This window comes from Rattus norvegicus, chromosome 15, assembly GCF_021556685.1.
Source record: "Rattus norvegicus strain SHRSP/BbbUtx chromosome 15, alternate assembly SHRSP_T2T, whole genome shotgun sequence".
Classification (NCBI taxonomy): domain Eukaryota; kingdom Metazoa; phylum Chordata; class Mammalia; order Rodentia; family Muridae; genus Rattus; species Rattus norvegicus.
The window spans coordinates 10993536-11009615 of NC_141548.1; the positions used below are offsets into that span (position 1 = coordinate 10993536).

The 16080-nt window shown below is 44.8% G+C and overlaps 1 protein-coding gene across 24 annotated transcripts in view; it reads right to left on the bottom strand.

Moving 5' to 3' along the window:
* Positions 1 to 16080, bottom strand: part of Thrb (thyroid hormone receptor beta) — a 339826-nt gene that overhangs the window by 13469 nt on the left and 310277 nt on the right. For 22 of the 24 annotated variants that reach the window (XM_087584976.1, XM_087584964.1, XM_087584972.1 and 19 more), the window contains 2 exon segments: positions 10922 to 11069; positions 7649 to 7854 (listed from right to left, as the gene is read on the bottom strand). In XM_087584976.1, the coding sequence (XP_087441102.1) occupies positions 7649 to 7854; positions 10922 to 11069 (354 nt within the window). 24 annotated transcript variants of the gene reach the window in all.

Consider the following 16080-nt stretch of genomic DNA (forward strand, 5'->3'; position numbering starts at 1 on the left):
TTTCATGGTGAATGGAGGTGTCTGAGGTAACCAATGACATGGCCTTCCTGGACACAGATGGGACAGGATACAATGCCTGTCCCACTTTCTGTCGTTGTGTGAGCTAAGGATTTAAAATGAATGCCGATCGTACTTTGGGGACCACTGTTCCTTGCATCCTGAGCTGGCTTGTATATTTTCTTCTTCCCCTGAACAGGAGGCTGCTCTTGCCTCCTGTCTTCTTTACAAGCCTGTTAGGAAGGAAGGTCGGCTGCTAAATGAGCATGACCACACATTAACAAGGTAGGGAGTTTTGAGTTAAAATTATCTATCGTCTATCATCTATCTATCGTCTATCTATCTATCTATCTATCTATCTATCTATCTATCTATCTATCATCTATCTATCTATCTAAATTTATGTAGGAACATCTCAGAAACAACATATTTTTGTGTATATACATGTTCGTGTGCGCACATATGTGTTGGTATATGTGCATATGTGTGCATGTAGAAGCCAGGCCTGATGTCAGCTGTCTCCTTTAGTTTCTTTCTAGATGCTGTTGCTCATCATAATGATGAATTTTAATTTATTTTAAAAATGTATTTGTTTTATTGATGTTTATGGATGTTTTCCCTGCACACACACACACACACACACACACACACACACACACACACACACACACACCACTGAATGCAGAGCCCTCTGATTTAGTTAGACGGCTTGGCCAGTGAGCTCCAGGGATCTGCCTATCTCTGTCTTCCTAGCGCTGGGATTTCATGAATACACTCTGCCCATGCATTTTTATGAGCGGGCTGGAGACCCTGATACTCATGTTTCCACAGCAAACACTTTACCAACTGAACATCTCCCCAGCACCTAAACATTCATTCATCTGTGGGTAGAAAAGCAGGGGAGTCACTTCCCGTGACCGATGATTTGAAAGACGGAGGAAAATCAAGCAAGGGAACGTGGCAACGATAAAATTACAGCTTCGGTGTAACTTCACAGGCCTTTCTGTTGGGAACTAAACAGCGGAATAGATAAAAAGCATTCTGTTGTATCATTAGAGTTCGTTTCCACAATGGACCTCAGGTACTAGGGAGAAGAAGAAGAATCTGCAAGGAGGTGAGCTGCCTCCTGGTACAGAGAACTGAGATCGCAGAATGCAAATGCCTATGTGGCTCCCCTGTAGATTCTCACCCATAAGGACTGCAGATTGCTGAATTCGTCTTGAATCTGTTAGCTTATTGTGCCTAGTGGCCTTGGGCACTGAGGATCTTGTGCCCAGGATGTAGTTGTGCCCAATACCAAGCTCCAGTATCATTGATGCCCCTGTCTTGTGTCTAGCTGTGGAGAGGTCTGCTTAGCTGCCTTAGCTTGCTCATAGGGCATTCCAACAACAGCACTGATGTCTGTCCTCTAGGCTCTAAATGGGCCACCTGGCTCAGTACATCTGAGATCACCACCTTTGTCCCACACATTGCCTCTCTTTTCTACTGCACATTCTCTCTGGATCTTTCCTTCCTCTGAAGCCCCTACTTCAATCTGTTGTCTCTGTTCACTGTCAACCCCAACCTGAATCCTGTCTACTCCTTGACATCTTGCTAGATGACCTCACCTGAAATGACACTGGCCTCCTCTACACACTCACAGTCGCCAGTGGGTGTCACTTTTATGGCACTGACTTTTAACTCTTTTCTCTTACTTTTAACTTATTTTCACACTTATATAGTCGTTCATCACATAGACAGCCTTCTGAACGGGAAAGGACCAAGCCTTTGTGTTTCTGTCTGCTGTGGAACAGGCCTCTGCATGAAGTAGGGCCAGATTGCACTCTTGATGCTGAGATTACAGGAGTGAATGATGTCTCTCATAAGATAAATGGGTTTGTGGTGAGGGATGATCAGTGATAGGCAAGAAAAATAATCACTGAAGAACTCTGGCTTGTGATAAGCCTAGAGGTGACATGTTAGTCCACCAAGGTCCTGATGACGAGCAAATGGTCAAGACTTTGGGCTGAAGCATGTCAAGGAGTCAGCTGTCCATGGAGTTGAAGGAGAAATATTCAAGGCGGAGGGAGAAGCCAGTAGTTCTATTTTGAACGTGAAATGTTCCTCATAGGCTCACATGCTCCATACTCACCTCCCAGGTTTATAGTCAAGGCCTCACTTTCTGTCCCTGTGAGTGTTGATTCAAGGTGACCAGCTGCTCCAGCTCTTACTGCTGGCCCTTCTTGGCCATCGTGCTGTCTAGTGATTATGTCAACTTGACACAAGCTGGGAAAGGAGGGATCTTCAGCTAAGGAAATGTTCTGTAGGATCTGGCAAGGCACTTTTCTTAATTAATGATTGATAGGGAAGGGTCCAACTCATTGTGTGTGTCTGTCCCTGGGCTGGTGGTCCTGGGTTCTGTAATAAAGTAAGCGAGCAAATCCTAGGGAGCAAGCCAGAAAGCAGCATCCCTCTATGACCTCTGCATCAGCTCCTCCAGGTCCCTGCTCTGCATGAATTCCTATCCTAACTCCCCCAGTGATGGACTGTTACCTGGAAGAGGAAACAAACCCTTTTCTCCCCAAGTTGCTTTGGTCAGTAACTGACAGCAACTCTATCCAGGATGGCCATGAGGGACTATTCTTCTCAAACTGTAATTCAGAATAAACCTTCCCTCTTTGAAACTGTCCTTGTCAAGGATTTGGTCAAAATATCAAGGAGAGTAACTAATACTCATTGCAAAGTGCTGAGGACAGAAAAAAGGCCCAGTTGGATGGAGCCCGGCAGAGAAGCATCATGTTGGGCCCCATGGACCACGGGAGGAAAGAAACATCTTCTAGATACAAAACAAAAGTCATTGAAGGGCTACAGACAGGACAGAGGCTTGATGAGGTGTAGGGATGTTGGTTTGGGTAAGGGTTGAGCAAGGAGAAGCTGCTGTAATTCAGTCAGGTTGAGGTGGGCTGGACTATGAGTTCACAGTAAAACAGCCAGAAATGGAGGACCTATGAAGATGCACAGGGTGTCAGCTCAGGAACCCCTAGCGCCCTGGCTTCTCTGGGCAGTAGGAACAGAGAGGGACAGACATGAGGTTCAGGTGTATGTGCAGGTGTGACATCAGTCCCCGTTCAGCACTGGGGAGCTGGAGTTACACAGACCCCTGCCAGCTGGCTCTCTGGGTTGAGGTTACTTAGCGTTGGCCTTGTTACAAATGGATGGCTGAAAGCCAAGGACATCTTGGCTTAGCCCGGCAGCTTGTTGGCCCTGGCAGAATGGGATTTGGCCAGGTGGATGAGTTTTTCTCTCTGTTTGTTTAGCAGGTTCGTCTTCTCACAATGCAAAGCAATGTAGAAGGACCCTGACACATTCAGGGCCCTGGTGTCTTAGACCTGACTCCAGGTTTATACATCCTGGGATAAACGGGGTGAAATGTGAAAGTCATGTGTCATAAGCACGAGATGCCAGGTGCCTCTGTGTCCTTTGCATAATTAGTTTTTACCCTACCTGAGGTGGTCAAAAGGCCAACGACCAGAGAGGGAGTGAAATCACTTACATAATTAGGAAGGCTAGCTCTCCTGATTGTTTCTGAAATGGTGGTAATTTGGGATCATAGATTGTGCCCTGACCTGACCTCACAGACCTATCTGACCCTTCAGTCTGTGCCCTGTCTGACACTGGTCCCAGTTGAGAACGTGGTCATCAGGCAGTGACTCAGCTGGGGGAGAAATAGGGCAGGTGTGCCCTGACTCCAAAGGCCACATTTCGTCCTTGCCTAGAAAGTCCGCCAGCTGTGCCTCTGTTAGTGAACCAGGGAGGAGAACAGTGCACTGTGTCCCCAGATGATGATGACAACATACACAGCTTGCTGTCGTGGGCGTGGGTTTTGTGCCAACGTCTTCCTGACACAAAGAGGGTAGAAACGAGCCTCCCTCCTCAGCCCACTTCTGCTTTCACCACAGCGTCTTCATCATGGAAAGCATTTCTGTTACCTCAGAGACTGAAGTAGATTGGGGAAAGTCACGGAAGGGACATGATCTGAATGCTTTGAAGGTGATTTGATAGCACGGCTTGAGGTTCATTATGAAACGTCATGGATTTCTGCAAACGCCCTTCACTTGCCAAACACCCATTCTCTCAGAAGGGAGTACCATACCTTTATTTTTTTATTTTTTATTTTTTTTTGACTTGGCTGGAACTTGATCTTAGGGGATACATGATGAAGTAGTTCCTTTTGGGGACTAGATAGTTATGCCTAATAAATGAGTAGGTGCAGCTTCTGTCACAACCTGAGTCTTATCCCTCATGGCTGCTGCACCATTAAGGTCATAAGCCTCGTCACGCCCTTTTCCAGAACGAGGTGGGACATTGCACATAAAATAAGGAATTAGTATGTAGTGTTCTCAATACAAAGAGGAGACATCGGCCACTTAGGAAACAGAAACCCTAAAATGTCCCTTCTGACCATGGGATACTGTTCTAGCTATTGCTGTGATAAAATGCTCTCACCAAAAGCAACTGAGGGGAGGGAAGTGTTGATCTAGCTTATACCTGCCTTGTCATAGCCTCTTATTAAGGAGTAATAGGGCAAGAACTCAAGCAAGAGCTCTCTCATACAACTCAGCCCAGAGTGGACACATCAATCACCAATCAGTACTTCACAGATAGTTCCACAAGTCAATCCGGTATAGGTAATTCCTCAGTTGAGGCTTCTCCTCTCAGGTAAGCTGGCAGTGAGGGCTAACTAGACAGAACTGTTAGCTATGCTGTTTTCAAGTGAGATTTCTTGATATTCTTGTGGAAATAGTTCACTGCTCAAAAGAGTGTGGTTTCCACTCTGAGCGCAGACACCAGAGAACTCTTTTGCAGACGTGCAAACTGACTGAGGTTCAGAGCTTACCTCACTGTCTCTGGTGACCTAACATTGGAACTTCGTGCTCAACTTGAAAAGTGTATTGAGTTCTGTTTTGGTTAGCTATGGCTGTGTAACAGATTACATTAGAACATGGCAGCTTAACAGGACAACTTTTAAATTCTTTCTTAGTATGGTGGGGGTTAGGGACATAGCTAAGAGTCCTTTTAACTTTTCTGTCTCTATGGTACTGGGGATTGAATCCAGGGCCTCACAAAAAGTGCTCAACCGTTGTGTTGAGCTCAGCTTCCTAGGATGGGTTTACAGATGCAAGCTAGCATCCCCAGCTTCTTATGTGGTGATGAAGAAGAGGAGGAGGAGGAAGAAGAAAAAGAAGAAGGTGGTTATGATGATGGTGATGATGACTATGACGATGACGACATAGTTAGTTTCCTCCTTTAAGCTGGAGCTTCAAAGCATTTTTTTCTTATCCCTACGGATAGAACCCAGAGCCTTGTCTATCTGGACAAGCTGTCTCCCACAGAGCTACTATTCAGGCTCCAGCAAAGTTTCTTATGACTAAGAAGAGACTAAGACGTCACTTAAACATCTCTTCCATTGAAATCCTCTTTTAAAAGCCATTTTCAAGAAGAGGGAAGAAGGTTCTCTCTGCAGGAGACAGAGCCTATGGATACTGAGGGTACTGTGTAGTGGGAGTCATTCAGAGGTATGATTTTGAGAGTTTCACCCACCAGCACTGGAGGGATAGTGTTTAGTGGACCTGGGTTGCCCCAGCCCCATGATATCACAGGGTGATCCAGGCACAAAGGCTGAGTGGTAGAGTCAGATGGGATAGAGCAGGAGTCCAATCAAACTAGGAACCTTAGAGTAACTGGTGTGGAGAAGCTGTTATTTACATTTGGATCACGAGGGACACTTTCTTGATGAGAAATCTATAAAAGGCACACATCACATGCTATGTTGTACTGCATAGCTAGATGTAATGGCTGCTCCCATCAGTTTCCTGAAGAAAAACAGTGCATAGATCACTTCCTTCCTCTGACTGGAGTCCAACAGCAGGCCACCCTGCCACACCTTTCTGCTTTGCGTGATCAAAGTCATGAAGACTATCAGAAGCCTTGAAGGGGAGGCCTCAAGGCTGGTTCTCATGTCTTGATATTTTGCTCTTTTCTGTGGTATAGCGTTTGAGGATTAGGGAGCGAAGCATATAGACTAGAACTATCATAAGCATCATTTCAGAGTTTGGCGACTTTTCTATTTTTTTTTCTCTTTTTTTTCTTTTTTTCGGAGCTGGGGACAGAACCCAGGGCCTTGCGCTTGCTAGGCAAGCGCTCTACCACTGAGCTAAATCCCCAACTTGGCGACTTTTCTAAAGGTGACACCTGACAGTATTTGTTTATTGTGACACTGAGAGGATTTGTTCCAGAGCAGATTACTCATAGGCCTTTCTTTCCAAAATTTCCTTTTATTATTGTTACTTATGGTACTGGGGACTGACCCAGCATCTCATGCAGGCTGGGCAGATGCTTTACCACGAAGCTGTATGCTAGCTCTTTCATTGCTTTAATTTTTGAGGCAAGATCTTGTTAAGTTCCCTAGGCTGCACTGGTAACTCAAGCAGGCCTTGAACTCGCAACCTTCCTACCTTGGCTTTCTGAGTGGCTATAACTGTAAGCCTAAAACCACTGCGTCATGATGTTGCTGTTGTGGCGCACGGGTAATTTCACCGCCACACCTCCTTGTTTAGAGAGAGCCACTCTGATGTACAGACAGCTCCACAGGCCAGCAAAGTGTTCAGCCTTTATGCCATACACTGAAGGCAAAACCAGTCTTGGAGGTGGCTAGACACTGGCTGGAGGAGGAAGTCTGTCTCGTGAGGTGGGTGGGGAGACTTGGAACCACAGGACCTGTTGGCTTTGGGGCCTGGCTTAGTCACTTACTGCAGTCATGTATGACCTCGGGCTTGACTTGCCTCTATAAAAAAGGGATAGCAACTCCAGAAACTTCAGAGCACCAGGAAGTCTAGATGAGAAATGGCTGGAAAGGGGTTTCACTCTACAGTCCAGTAAGTGCACACAGATCCAAAAAGGGCTGCCTTGTTCCCATGGCTACACTCTTATTCTCTGGCTCCTGAACTTAAGCTTTTATTTCTAGACAAGCGTTTTGACTTTGGCAGATAAAAACTTAAATGTGAGGTCTGGGAACCTTCCTCCTAGAGATTCTGCTGAAGCGGGCACGTGGACAAGCCCGGGTGGCTGAGTATGAACACTCGAAGTCTGAAGGCGGAAGGGGGAGAAGGGTAAGTCAGCAGGTAGCAGACACTCCTGAGGAGAGGCTGCAGCCCTGGCCTCTCCCTGAGGTTGGAGGTATGGGAAGCTGCTCTGGATACCAGTGAATGACCATCAGCCTCTGTAACCATCAGCCTCTGTAACCATCAGCCTCTGTAACCACCATCAGACTCTGTGACCACCATCAGACTCTGTGACCATCAGCCTCTGTAACCACCATCAGACTCTGTAACTATCAGCCTCTGTAACCATCAGCCTCTGTAACCACCATCAGATTCTGTGACCACCATCAGACTCTGTAACCATCAGACTCTGTAACCATCAGCCTCTGTAACAATCAGCATCTGTAACCATCAGCCTCCAGTCCCCTACTGGCATGCCCGCAGTCCTAGCCACTCTGAGCTGCAACTGCCCATCACAAAAATGGACACTAATGTCAGAAGGGTCCAGTGGACTCTAAACTTTGGCAGAAAATGAAGGATACACAGTGAGTGAACTTGGTCAGAAACCTTACCAGAAATTTCCGCTTCTGCTTCCAGTGGCTGCCCTGGGCATTGGTGGCCACGTGGGCCTCGGTGACTGTCTTGATGAGCTCCCATTCCTCATCCGTGGGCTCTGGCTTATGCCCAATGGATTTCTGTAGCTCTTCCCGCCGCCTCTTCTCACGGTTCTCTTCTATCAGCTTCCTCTTGGCTAGCCTCTTGCTGTCATCCAGCACCACTGTGAGGTAGAAAGGTGAGAGGGACCCATGGCTAATCCAGAGCTTGGAACAGATTGTAGGTTCTGAGCCTGGAGTCACATGGGGACACATTCTCCCTTCCCCACTATGAGCCCAGTGTCCAGACCAAGTCACCAAAACAGAGCTTTGAAGGGACATGGGCACCAGGAACTTAGCTCTGTAGAAGGCAGTGGCTAAAATCAGACAAAAGCAGAGAGACTTAGAACCATAATAGCCTTGAAATCAGTTGGGCAGCCACCTGCATTCACCCCTTGGCCGTCTGTGCTTCCTGTTAAGGAAGTCTTCTAGAATAATGACTTCTGGAGTCTGCTCCCTAAGGTCAGACTGTGATGTGGTTTTGCTCTCTTGAGCCTCATGGGTCCATCTTTGCAAATCTTTGTACCTGGTCTAATCCTCCATGGTAGGTAAAGAGCCTTGGAGTAGAAAGACTTGGGTTTGAGTCCTGACACCAGCACCTTCTACCTGTGTGACTGCTAAGCAGGTTTGCTAGGTTCTCTGAGCTTTCATGGGATCAATAATGCCCACGTACAAGGTATTCGCTATGGCAATGTGAGTGTGGTAATTGTTCACTAAATACAGTCATGGTTTGCCATTTGTGCAAAAAGAACAGAAACTTATCAGTGAGACTTTTTAACTAGACTTGTTAAAGACATGAAAAATGCAGGTTTTATTTTATTTTACTTAAAATTGTTGTTATTATTATCATTATTATTTGTGTGTGTGTGTGTGTGTGTGTGTGTGTGTGTGTGTGTGTGTAGGTGTACACATGCCATGGTACATTTGTGAAGATCAGAGGCTAACTCTGTAACGTTGGTATTTTCCTTTGACCACGTACGCTCTGAGAATCACAGGGAGCTTGGGTGGTAAGTTCCTTTACCTGACAGGCCATCTTTCCTGCTTGCGTGTACATTTTGTGTATGTGTGCATGTGGACGGGGCTAGTGAACCTCTGTAAACACACAGAAGTCAGAGAAGTATGTCAGGAGTTTTCCTCAACCCTCCCCTCACCTTTTTGAGACAGGGTCTCTCACTGAATTTGAACCTTGCTGTTTAGGCTAAGTTCCTGGCTAGTGAGTCCACAGAATGTGCTTGTCGTTAACCCAGCACCGGGGTTCCGGGTGCCTGTGGTCATGGCAGCTCTGATGTGTGTGCTGGAGGTTAGAACTCAGGTCTTCTTGCTTTCGCAGCCAGCCCTCTCACGCTGAGCATGGCTCAGGCTTCAGACAACTGCAGGCAGGATCTAGTCCACTCTCCTCATTCCACAGAAGAGGGACCAGAGACTCTGACTTGCCTAAGGTCAGATCAAGCTCAGGGGAACACCAGGGCTCCCACCTTCAATTCCTACAGCCCCCCAAGAGTATCTCCTTAGGACCAGTCACTAATGTTCACATGAGTGTCTTCAGATGTGGGAAATGAAGAGGAGCCTTGCGAGGTAACTTTGGTTTACCTCACAAAGGCTCACAAACCCAAAAGTCCTATTGCCCCAAGGCTTCCAGAATGCCACACTATTGTAGCTGTATAGACCCTGGACCTGGGCCTGTTAGGTCACTCACCTAATCAGTGGTAGGGCTGGCACTGGCATGGAGGTTTGCTTTTCTTTATCTTCTTGTAATTTACTTATTTGTTGAATTTGTGTGTGTGTGTGTGTGTGTGTGTGTGTGTGTGTGTGTGTGTGTGTGTGTGTGTGGCATGTGCACACCCTCAGCCCCGTGAGAGGACACCTGTTGGAGCCAGTTCTCTTCTTCCACCATGTGGATTCTCAGGGACTGGGTTTATAGGTTGTCAGGCTTGGGGCTGGTGGCAGATACTGGTGTTTGATGATGACCTGACCGTCCCTGAATGACCTGACCATCCCTGAGCAGAGGTTTTTCTGTTGAGTAACCTGGACAGATAAAAGAGCTGAACATTTGTATCTGCAGTTTAGATGGACTTTGAGCATCTTAACCCCATAACTACTCACTTCTTAAACTTAATGAAATGGCTCTTTAAACAACAGTGGTTTGGAATAGTGTCATATAAGTATTTGGTTTTGAGGTAATCATATTCACATCCTGGTCAGAAAAGGGCTCGATCCTTTAGAGGTAGAGATGTCCTGCCCAAGGAGTGGATGGACACGAGTATTTGCAGCCGGACACCCTAAGAGCTCTCATAAAATTCTCTGCAGCATTTTCTTCTAGGAGGAAATCATAGATTTTCTTTTTTAATTCTCTCAGAGAGAACACTATTTATGGTCCCAATAAAAACTATGATTATTTTTTTTCTATATCAGGAAAATTCTCATTTCATTGCCTTTTCTTTCTTTCCTGGGTTTTTCTTTTTCCTTTTAAACTCACAATTGAAATCTCTGATGTACAATGATGATGGCTGTGGAAGTCACCCTTACTGATTCCTGGCAGACGGGAGGCTGTATATGCTGGGTGACACGGTTCTTTGTTTTATGATTAGTTAAGGTAACTGGTATAAAACCCTGGTCCAGGGATAGGAGGAGAGACCCCATTGCTAGATGTTACGGCACATAGAAAACTGGGTAATATAGTTTCAGTAAAACAAAAAAAAATCTATTTTGGCTAAAATACAAGCTATCAACAGAGGGATGATTCATATGGGAGCATTCAACTTCAAATTCTTCAAAAATTCTCGAACATGACATTTTCTGCTGCTACTCCATCTCCAGAGATGTCGACCAAATTAATTTATTTCTGCTTTTGAAAACACAAGGACTGGTCCATAAGCCTCTCAGCATATGGAGCCTGTGTATGAGAAGTGACCATGCTACATGCTTCCAACCACACAGGGATGATCTAACCCCCCTCTTCTCACATCATCTGGATGCTTTGGAAGTTGGGAATTGATAAGTCAGGAGGAAGAAAACCAATGATTTCCATCTCCCCTATGGTAAGGCTGGATGTTGGAGGGAAGGGGGTGTACGAGAGCCGGAATCTATCCACAGAGGTTCCTGCTTTCTTTATTGATGTTGAACCAAAACCTCCAACCCCCCCACCCCGGTTCACACTTCACAATACCAAGCGAATGAAGAACAGCTACTCACGGTCTGTTGCCATGCCAACATAGATGCATTTCTTAAAGCGACATTCCTGGCACTGGTTACGGGTGACTTTGTCTATGATGCACTTCCCTTCATATTTACAGGAGTAAGATGGATGGAGACTTTTCTGAATGGTTCTTCTAAAGAAACCCTAAGTGAGAAAGATGGGAGATAACAGGTCCATATTTTCTGAAAATAGATGACTGCAGAGTTTCGTGTCTACCTGAGAATAAGAGCAATTGTTCTGGCCCTTAGCCTGGGCCGGGGCCTCCAACTTTATACCCTCAAATGGAGGATGGTGAGACAAGTGAATCTAAGGAGCTGAGGGAGGCTTCACAAGGCTGCAATGCCTTCATGTTGTGTATTTTACTCAAATAAATGAAGCAAATGGGCAATCTGGTGTGTGCTCTTATTCTTCTGTATATTAAATGGTATAACCTTTATTCATATGGTGTCATAACTTGGCTGCTAAGTGAGTGAAGAGCTTTATTACTTTATCCTGAATTAAAAGAGCAGAATACTTGGTTGACAGTTTATTTAAAGATAAGATATACTTGAAAGAATATTTCTTTAAGGAACCCATTACTATGTACGATGAACACATACACACACACCTAGAACATTTAAAGTTGTTTGGTGATTAAATATATGTCTTTATTTCATTTAGAGATTTCACTTAAACTTGTTTGACTCTTAAGATAGCCATGGCCTAGACCCAAAGCCTGCTCCACCCAAAGGATGCTCAACTGTGTTTGTTACAGCTTTATTTACAAGAGTCAGAAACTGGAAACAACCCAGATGTCCCTCACGCCTAGAATGGATAAAGAAATTGTGCATTTACACAATGGATCATTACTCGGTGGATAAATATATGACGCCATGACATTTGAAGGCAAATGGCAGGAACTACAAAAAAAAAAAAAGTCACCCTGAGTGAGGGAACCCTGACCTAGAAAAACATATGGTATATATTCACTTATAAGTGGATATTAGCTGTTACATAAAGGATAATAGTGTTACAATATGTATTCACTTATAAGTGGATATTAGCTGTTATATAAAGGATAATAGTGTTACAATATGTATTCACTTATAAGTGGATATTAGCTGTTATATAAAGGATAATAGTGTTACAATATGTATTCACTTATAAGTGGATATTAGCTGTTACAAAAAGGATAATAGTGTTACAATTCACAGACCCAGAGAGGTTAGGTAAAGCAGCTTTGGGGAGGTGCATGGATCTCCCTGGGAAGGGGAAAATAGAATAGATTTTGGTAATGGACTGGGGGTGGATAGGGATAGGAGAGGGAGGGATTAGGTGGGACTGGGGGATGAAGGGATAGAATGCACGGAGAGACTCTAGTGCTGTGGAAACTTCCTGGAATCTATGAGGGCGACCCTAGTGAGGGCTCCTAGCAATTGAGGATACAGAGTCTGAACTGGCCATCTTTTGTTGCCAGGCAAAACTTCCAGTGGCAAGACTGGGTTGTGTTTGGTTGACTGAGGGTGTCTTGTGGAGATCCTTAAACAACCAAGGCTGATCCTAGGACAGAGGGTTGCTCTCTGAAAACTGACCTCAGGGTCCCACTGCCTTGAGGACAACATCCAGACCGAATGCAGAGAGGTAGAACTGGTGTCTGTATGGAACCAAATCCCTGTCTTCTCGTCTCTGGTGTGAGAAGGCTACAGAAAGAGAAACCTGGAAGTCAACCCTGGACCTACATCTCCTGAAACAGGGCATTGCTATATGATCTGGGCTTACTTGGAAATTTCTATATAGCCCTGGATGTCCTTGAACTTGCAACCCTTCTGCTTTAGTCCCCCAAACGCTATGATTCCAGACTCCAAATGTGTGCCATGATACATAGATGCACTCCAGTTCTTCTTTCCTTAGTTGCTCATCTAACACGAAATGGTTCTGCTGTATTATTTACTTGAGCAGATATTATAAAAAGTTTCCTCTTCCTCATCCCCCAAACTATCTAATTTAAGTACCGAATCTAACAAACACATTTAAAGAGAGTTCTTTACTCAAGGGGGCCTTGCCTCTCTTAACTTAAAGATAAATATCAGTTGCCACAGATTTTGCCCATTTTCATTCATTCATTGAAGATTTTGGCTTTGGTTGTGGGCACAGGCATAGCCCCCATTCAGGCAAAGCTCTTCCTTGCGGTGAGAGGGTCCAGAGTAGGGCTTTATACTGAGCAAAGCAGGAATAACCAAGACTCATATCTGTGTGTGTGTGTGTTTTTTTTTTTAAGGAATATGATTTTTTTTCAAAATCACATTCTAACAGGAAAACTGTGAATTGGGGGTTTGTGTTCTTAAACATGTGTGCATGACTCTGAATGATGTGGACATGCTGTTACAGGCTCAGGAACCACACACAAGCACTTGGAGGAGAGACACATCAACCATGCCCCCCCCCCCCCCCCCGGGTGGGTGAATCTGCCCAGAGCGCCATGTTACCGCATGACTCCAGAATGAAAGGCAACTTTTCATGTGGCTTTCCCTTCCCTCACTGTGACAGTCATTTCTGGCGAGATGGATGGTACGCACTGGGAAGGGGCAGGACAACGCCCCCTTGAGGAGGAAGCCAAGTTTACCTAGACGCTAGCCAGGGAAGACACGGACAGCTGCTAAGGGGAAACACTGATAGACCTTTTTCTCCCTCACACTGGATGCCTATGAAGACCACGCAGAGGCCAGGGTGAGCAGGGCTGTAACAGATTCAGGACAGGATCGTGTATTTCAACAAAGGTATTGTGTGTACTCTTTAACGGAGTTTTTGTAGAAAATGTAAGTATTGTGCTGTGTCTTGTATCACCTTTTCCGAGCCTACCTCTGATCGATGTTCACGGATCAAATCCCTCTTAAGCACTACTCTAATCTGTGGAAGACTATCTTTTGGCACAGGATGAAGGGATACTACTTTTAGAGAGACGTAAAGATGATAGATCTCTTAATTTTTAAAGAGCGATGAATATTAACTCCTGGCGATAAACTTAAAGACAAGACATTTACGTGAAAAATTATTTTAGGGATTAGGGGTGTAGCTCGGCAGCATAGTACATGCTGAATATGCATGGAGCTCGGAGATAATTCCTCAGCACCAAAACCAACCCACCCACCTGTGAGCTGACAAAAGAGGCTTCTTAAGGGATAAATAAGAACACGTGTCATTGACTTGTGCATGAGTGGAGACCTGGCCTTTAAAACCTACAATAAAATGCTTCTGTGCTCAGAGAAGAGACAGGTTAGTTTCTTAATGGCCCCACATGATGGACTAACCAGACATAAGGACCTCCACATAGCCAGGTGTGGCACACGCCTTTTATCCCAGCACTCCTGGCAGATCTCTGAGTTCGAGGCCACCCTGGTTTCCTGAGTTCCAGGGCAGCCAGGGTTACACATAGAAACCCCCGTCTTAAACCACCACCACCACCACTATCACCACACACACACACACTCTCTTTCAAAGTAACTCTTTGTTACTATCCAACATTTTTAGCTGTAACTTGCATCTTGACATAACACAGAGTCAACTAAAAGAGTCACCATTACCCAGATAATTTTGCCCTATGAGTGTCTGTGAGGGACTGTCTTGGTTGTTTATTGATTTAGGGAGGCTTCGCTCACTGTGGGTGGCACTGCTATCTGGGTAGGTGGTCCTGAGCTGTATAAGAAAGCTAGCCAAGCATGGACAAGTCAGCAGTAACCTTCCCCCATGTCTCTGCTTCCCATTCCTGCCCTGACTCCTGCAGGGGTCCTTGAGTGGTCTGTGGCCTGCAAGTTAAGCCAAGGGATCCCTGCATCCTCGATTTTGCTTGGTTTTATCACAGCAACGGCAGGAAGTGAGTACCACTTCAGTCCAAACTTGAAGGGGAGCTGTGACATTTTAGAACATAACAGTTTAGACACTGTTTATGTGCAGGCTGTTTAGAAAGTTTGGAGTTATAAAGGTTGGATCACTTGGGGGAATTTAAGAGTCATGATGACTTTTTATGTTTTCTCTCAATTCAAATTTTATCTTCTGAGTTTGTTGTGAAAGCACTGTAGTATTGTTACACTTTCTGTGAAAATACTTTGTTATGTGGCAACATCAACCTTCTTTCTTCAAAGTGCAAAGTGTGTAGCAAGTTACACATCACAGCAGAGTTAAAAACTTCCCAATCTTTCTTTGCTAAAGGCAGTGCAGTTTCTGGCCATATGCACTGTAGGTGTGAACAAACCATGAGGTATAGCGTTTTTTCTTTTCCTTTCCTTTATTTTCTTTTTCCTTTCTTTCCCTTCTCTCCTTCTCCCTTTCTCTCTCTCTCTCTCTCTCTCTCTCTCTCTCTCTCTCTCTCTCTCCTTTCTTCTTTTCTTTTCTTTCATCCTTTAAACCTCTTGACATTCTTGAAGTTGACGTTACATTTGAAAACTTTTCCCCTTTTCCTGAGTTGCTTCTGTATCATATTAAGATAGTTTTCTCTCCTAGGTTCCTTTCTGGGTATGTGATGGAGGCAGTCTGCAAACAGATTCAAACTTTATCTTATGACGTTGTTATAAAAGCACTGTAATGCTGTGTAAGCAGGCAGGTGAAGCTTTATTCACTGGAGCCAATTTAGAAAACAAACAAACAAACAAACAAAACCCCAAAAGGCTAATTTCAATTACTAGCTTCAATTACTGATCTTTGGAAATGAGAGACTGAACCTGAAGTAATATAATTTTATTATTTCTTTTTTGTCCAGTACCAGGGATTGGTCAGACATGACACTACTCTGTCACTGACTGTACATGATCCTCAGTACTTTTTCCTTTTATTTCGTGACAGGGTCTCATTAAGTTGTCCACCTGGCCTCCAACACACACAATAGCCCAGAGTAAATAAACAAATAAGTAAATAAGTAAATACATGCATAAATAAAGCAAGCTGCAGCTTGGTGTGTTCCCGTGACAGTCTCCTAAGTCGCTCGCTGGAATTACAGGACTGAAGCACCAGGCCTAGCTAGCCTACTCCTTCCAAATGAGGCAATGAGACCTTGCTTTCAAGAGCGGGCCTGCAAATCTAATTAACAGACAGCCAGAACTCGTGATTAGCTTTCTAACCTCCACAAATCTGGTTTTCAGAGAAGTAGTGCAACTTTTGTGCCAGTCTTGTCCTCAGAAAATTC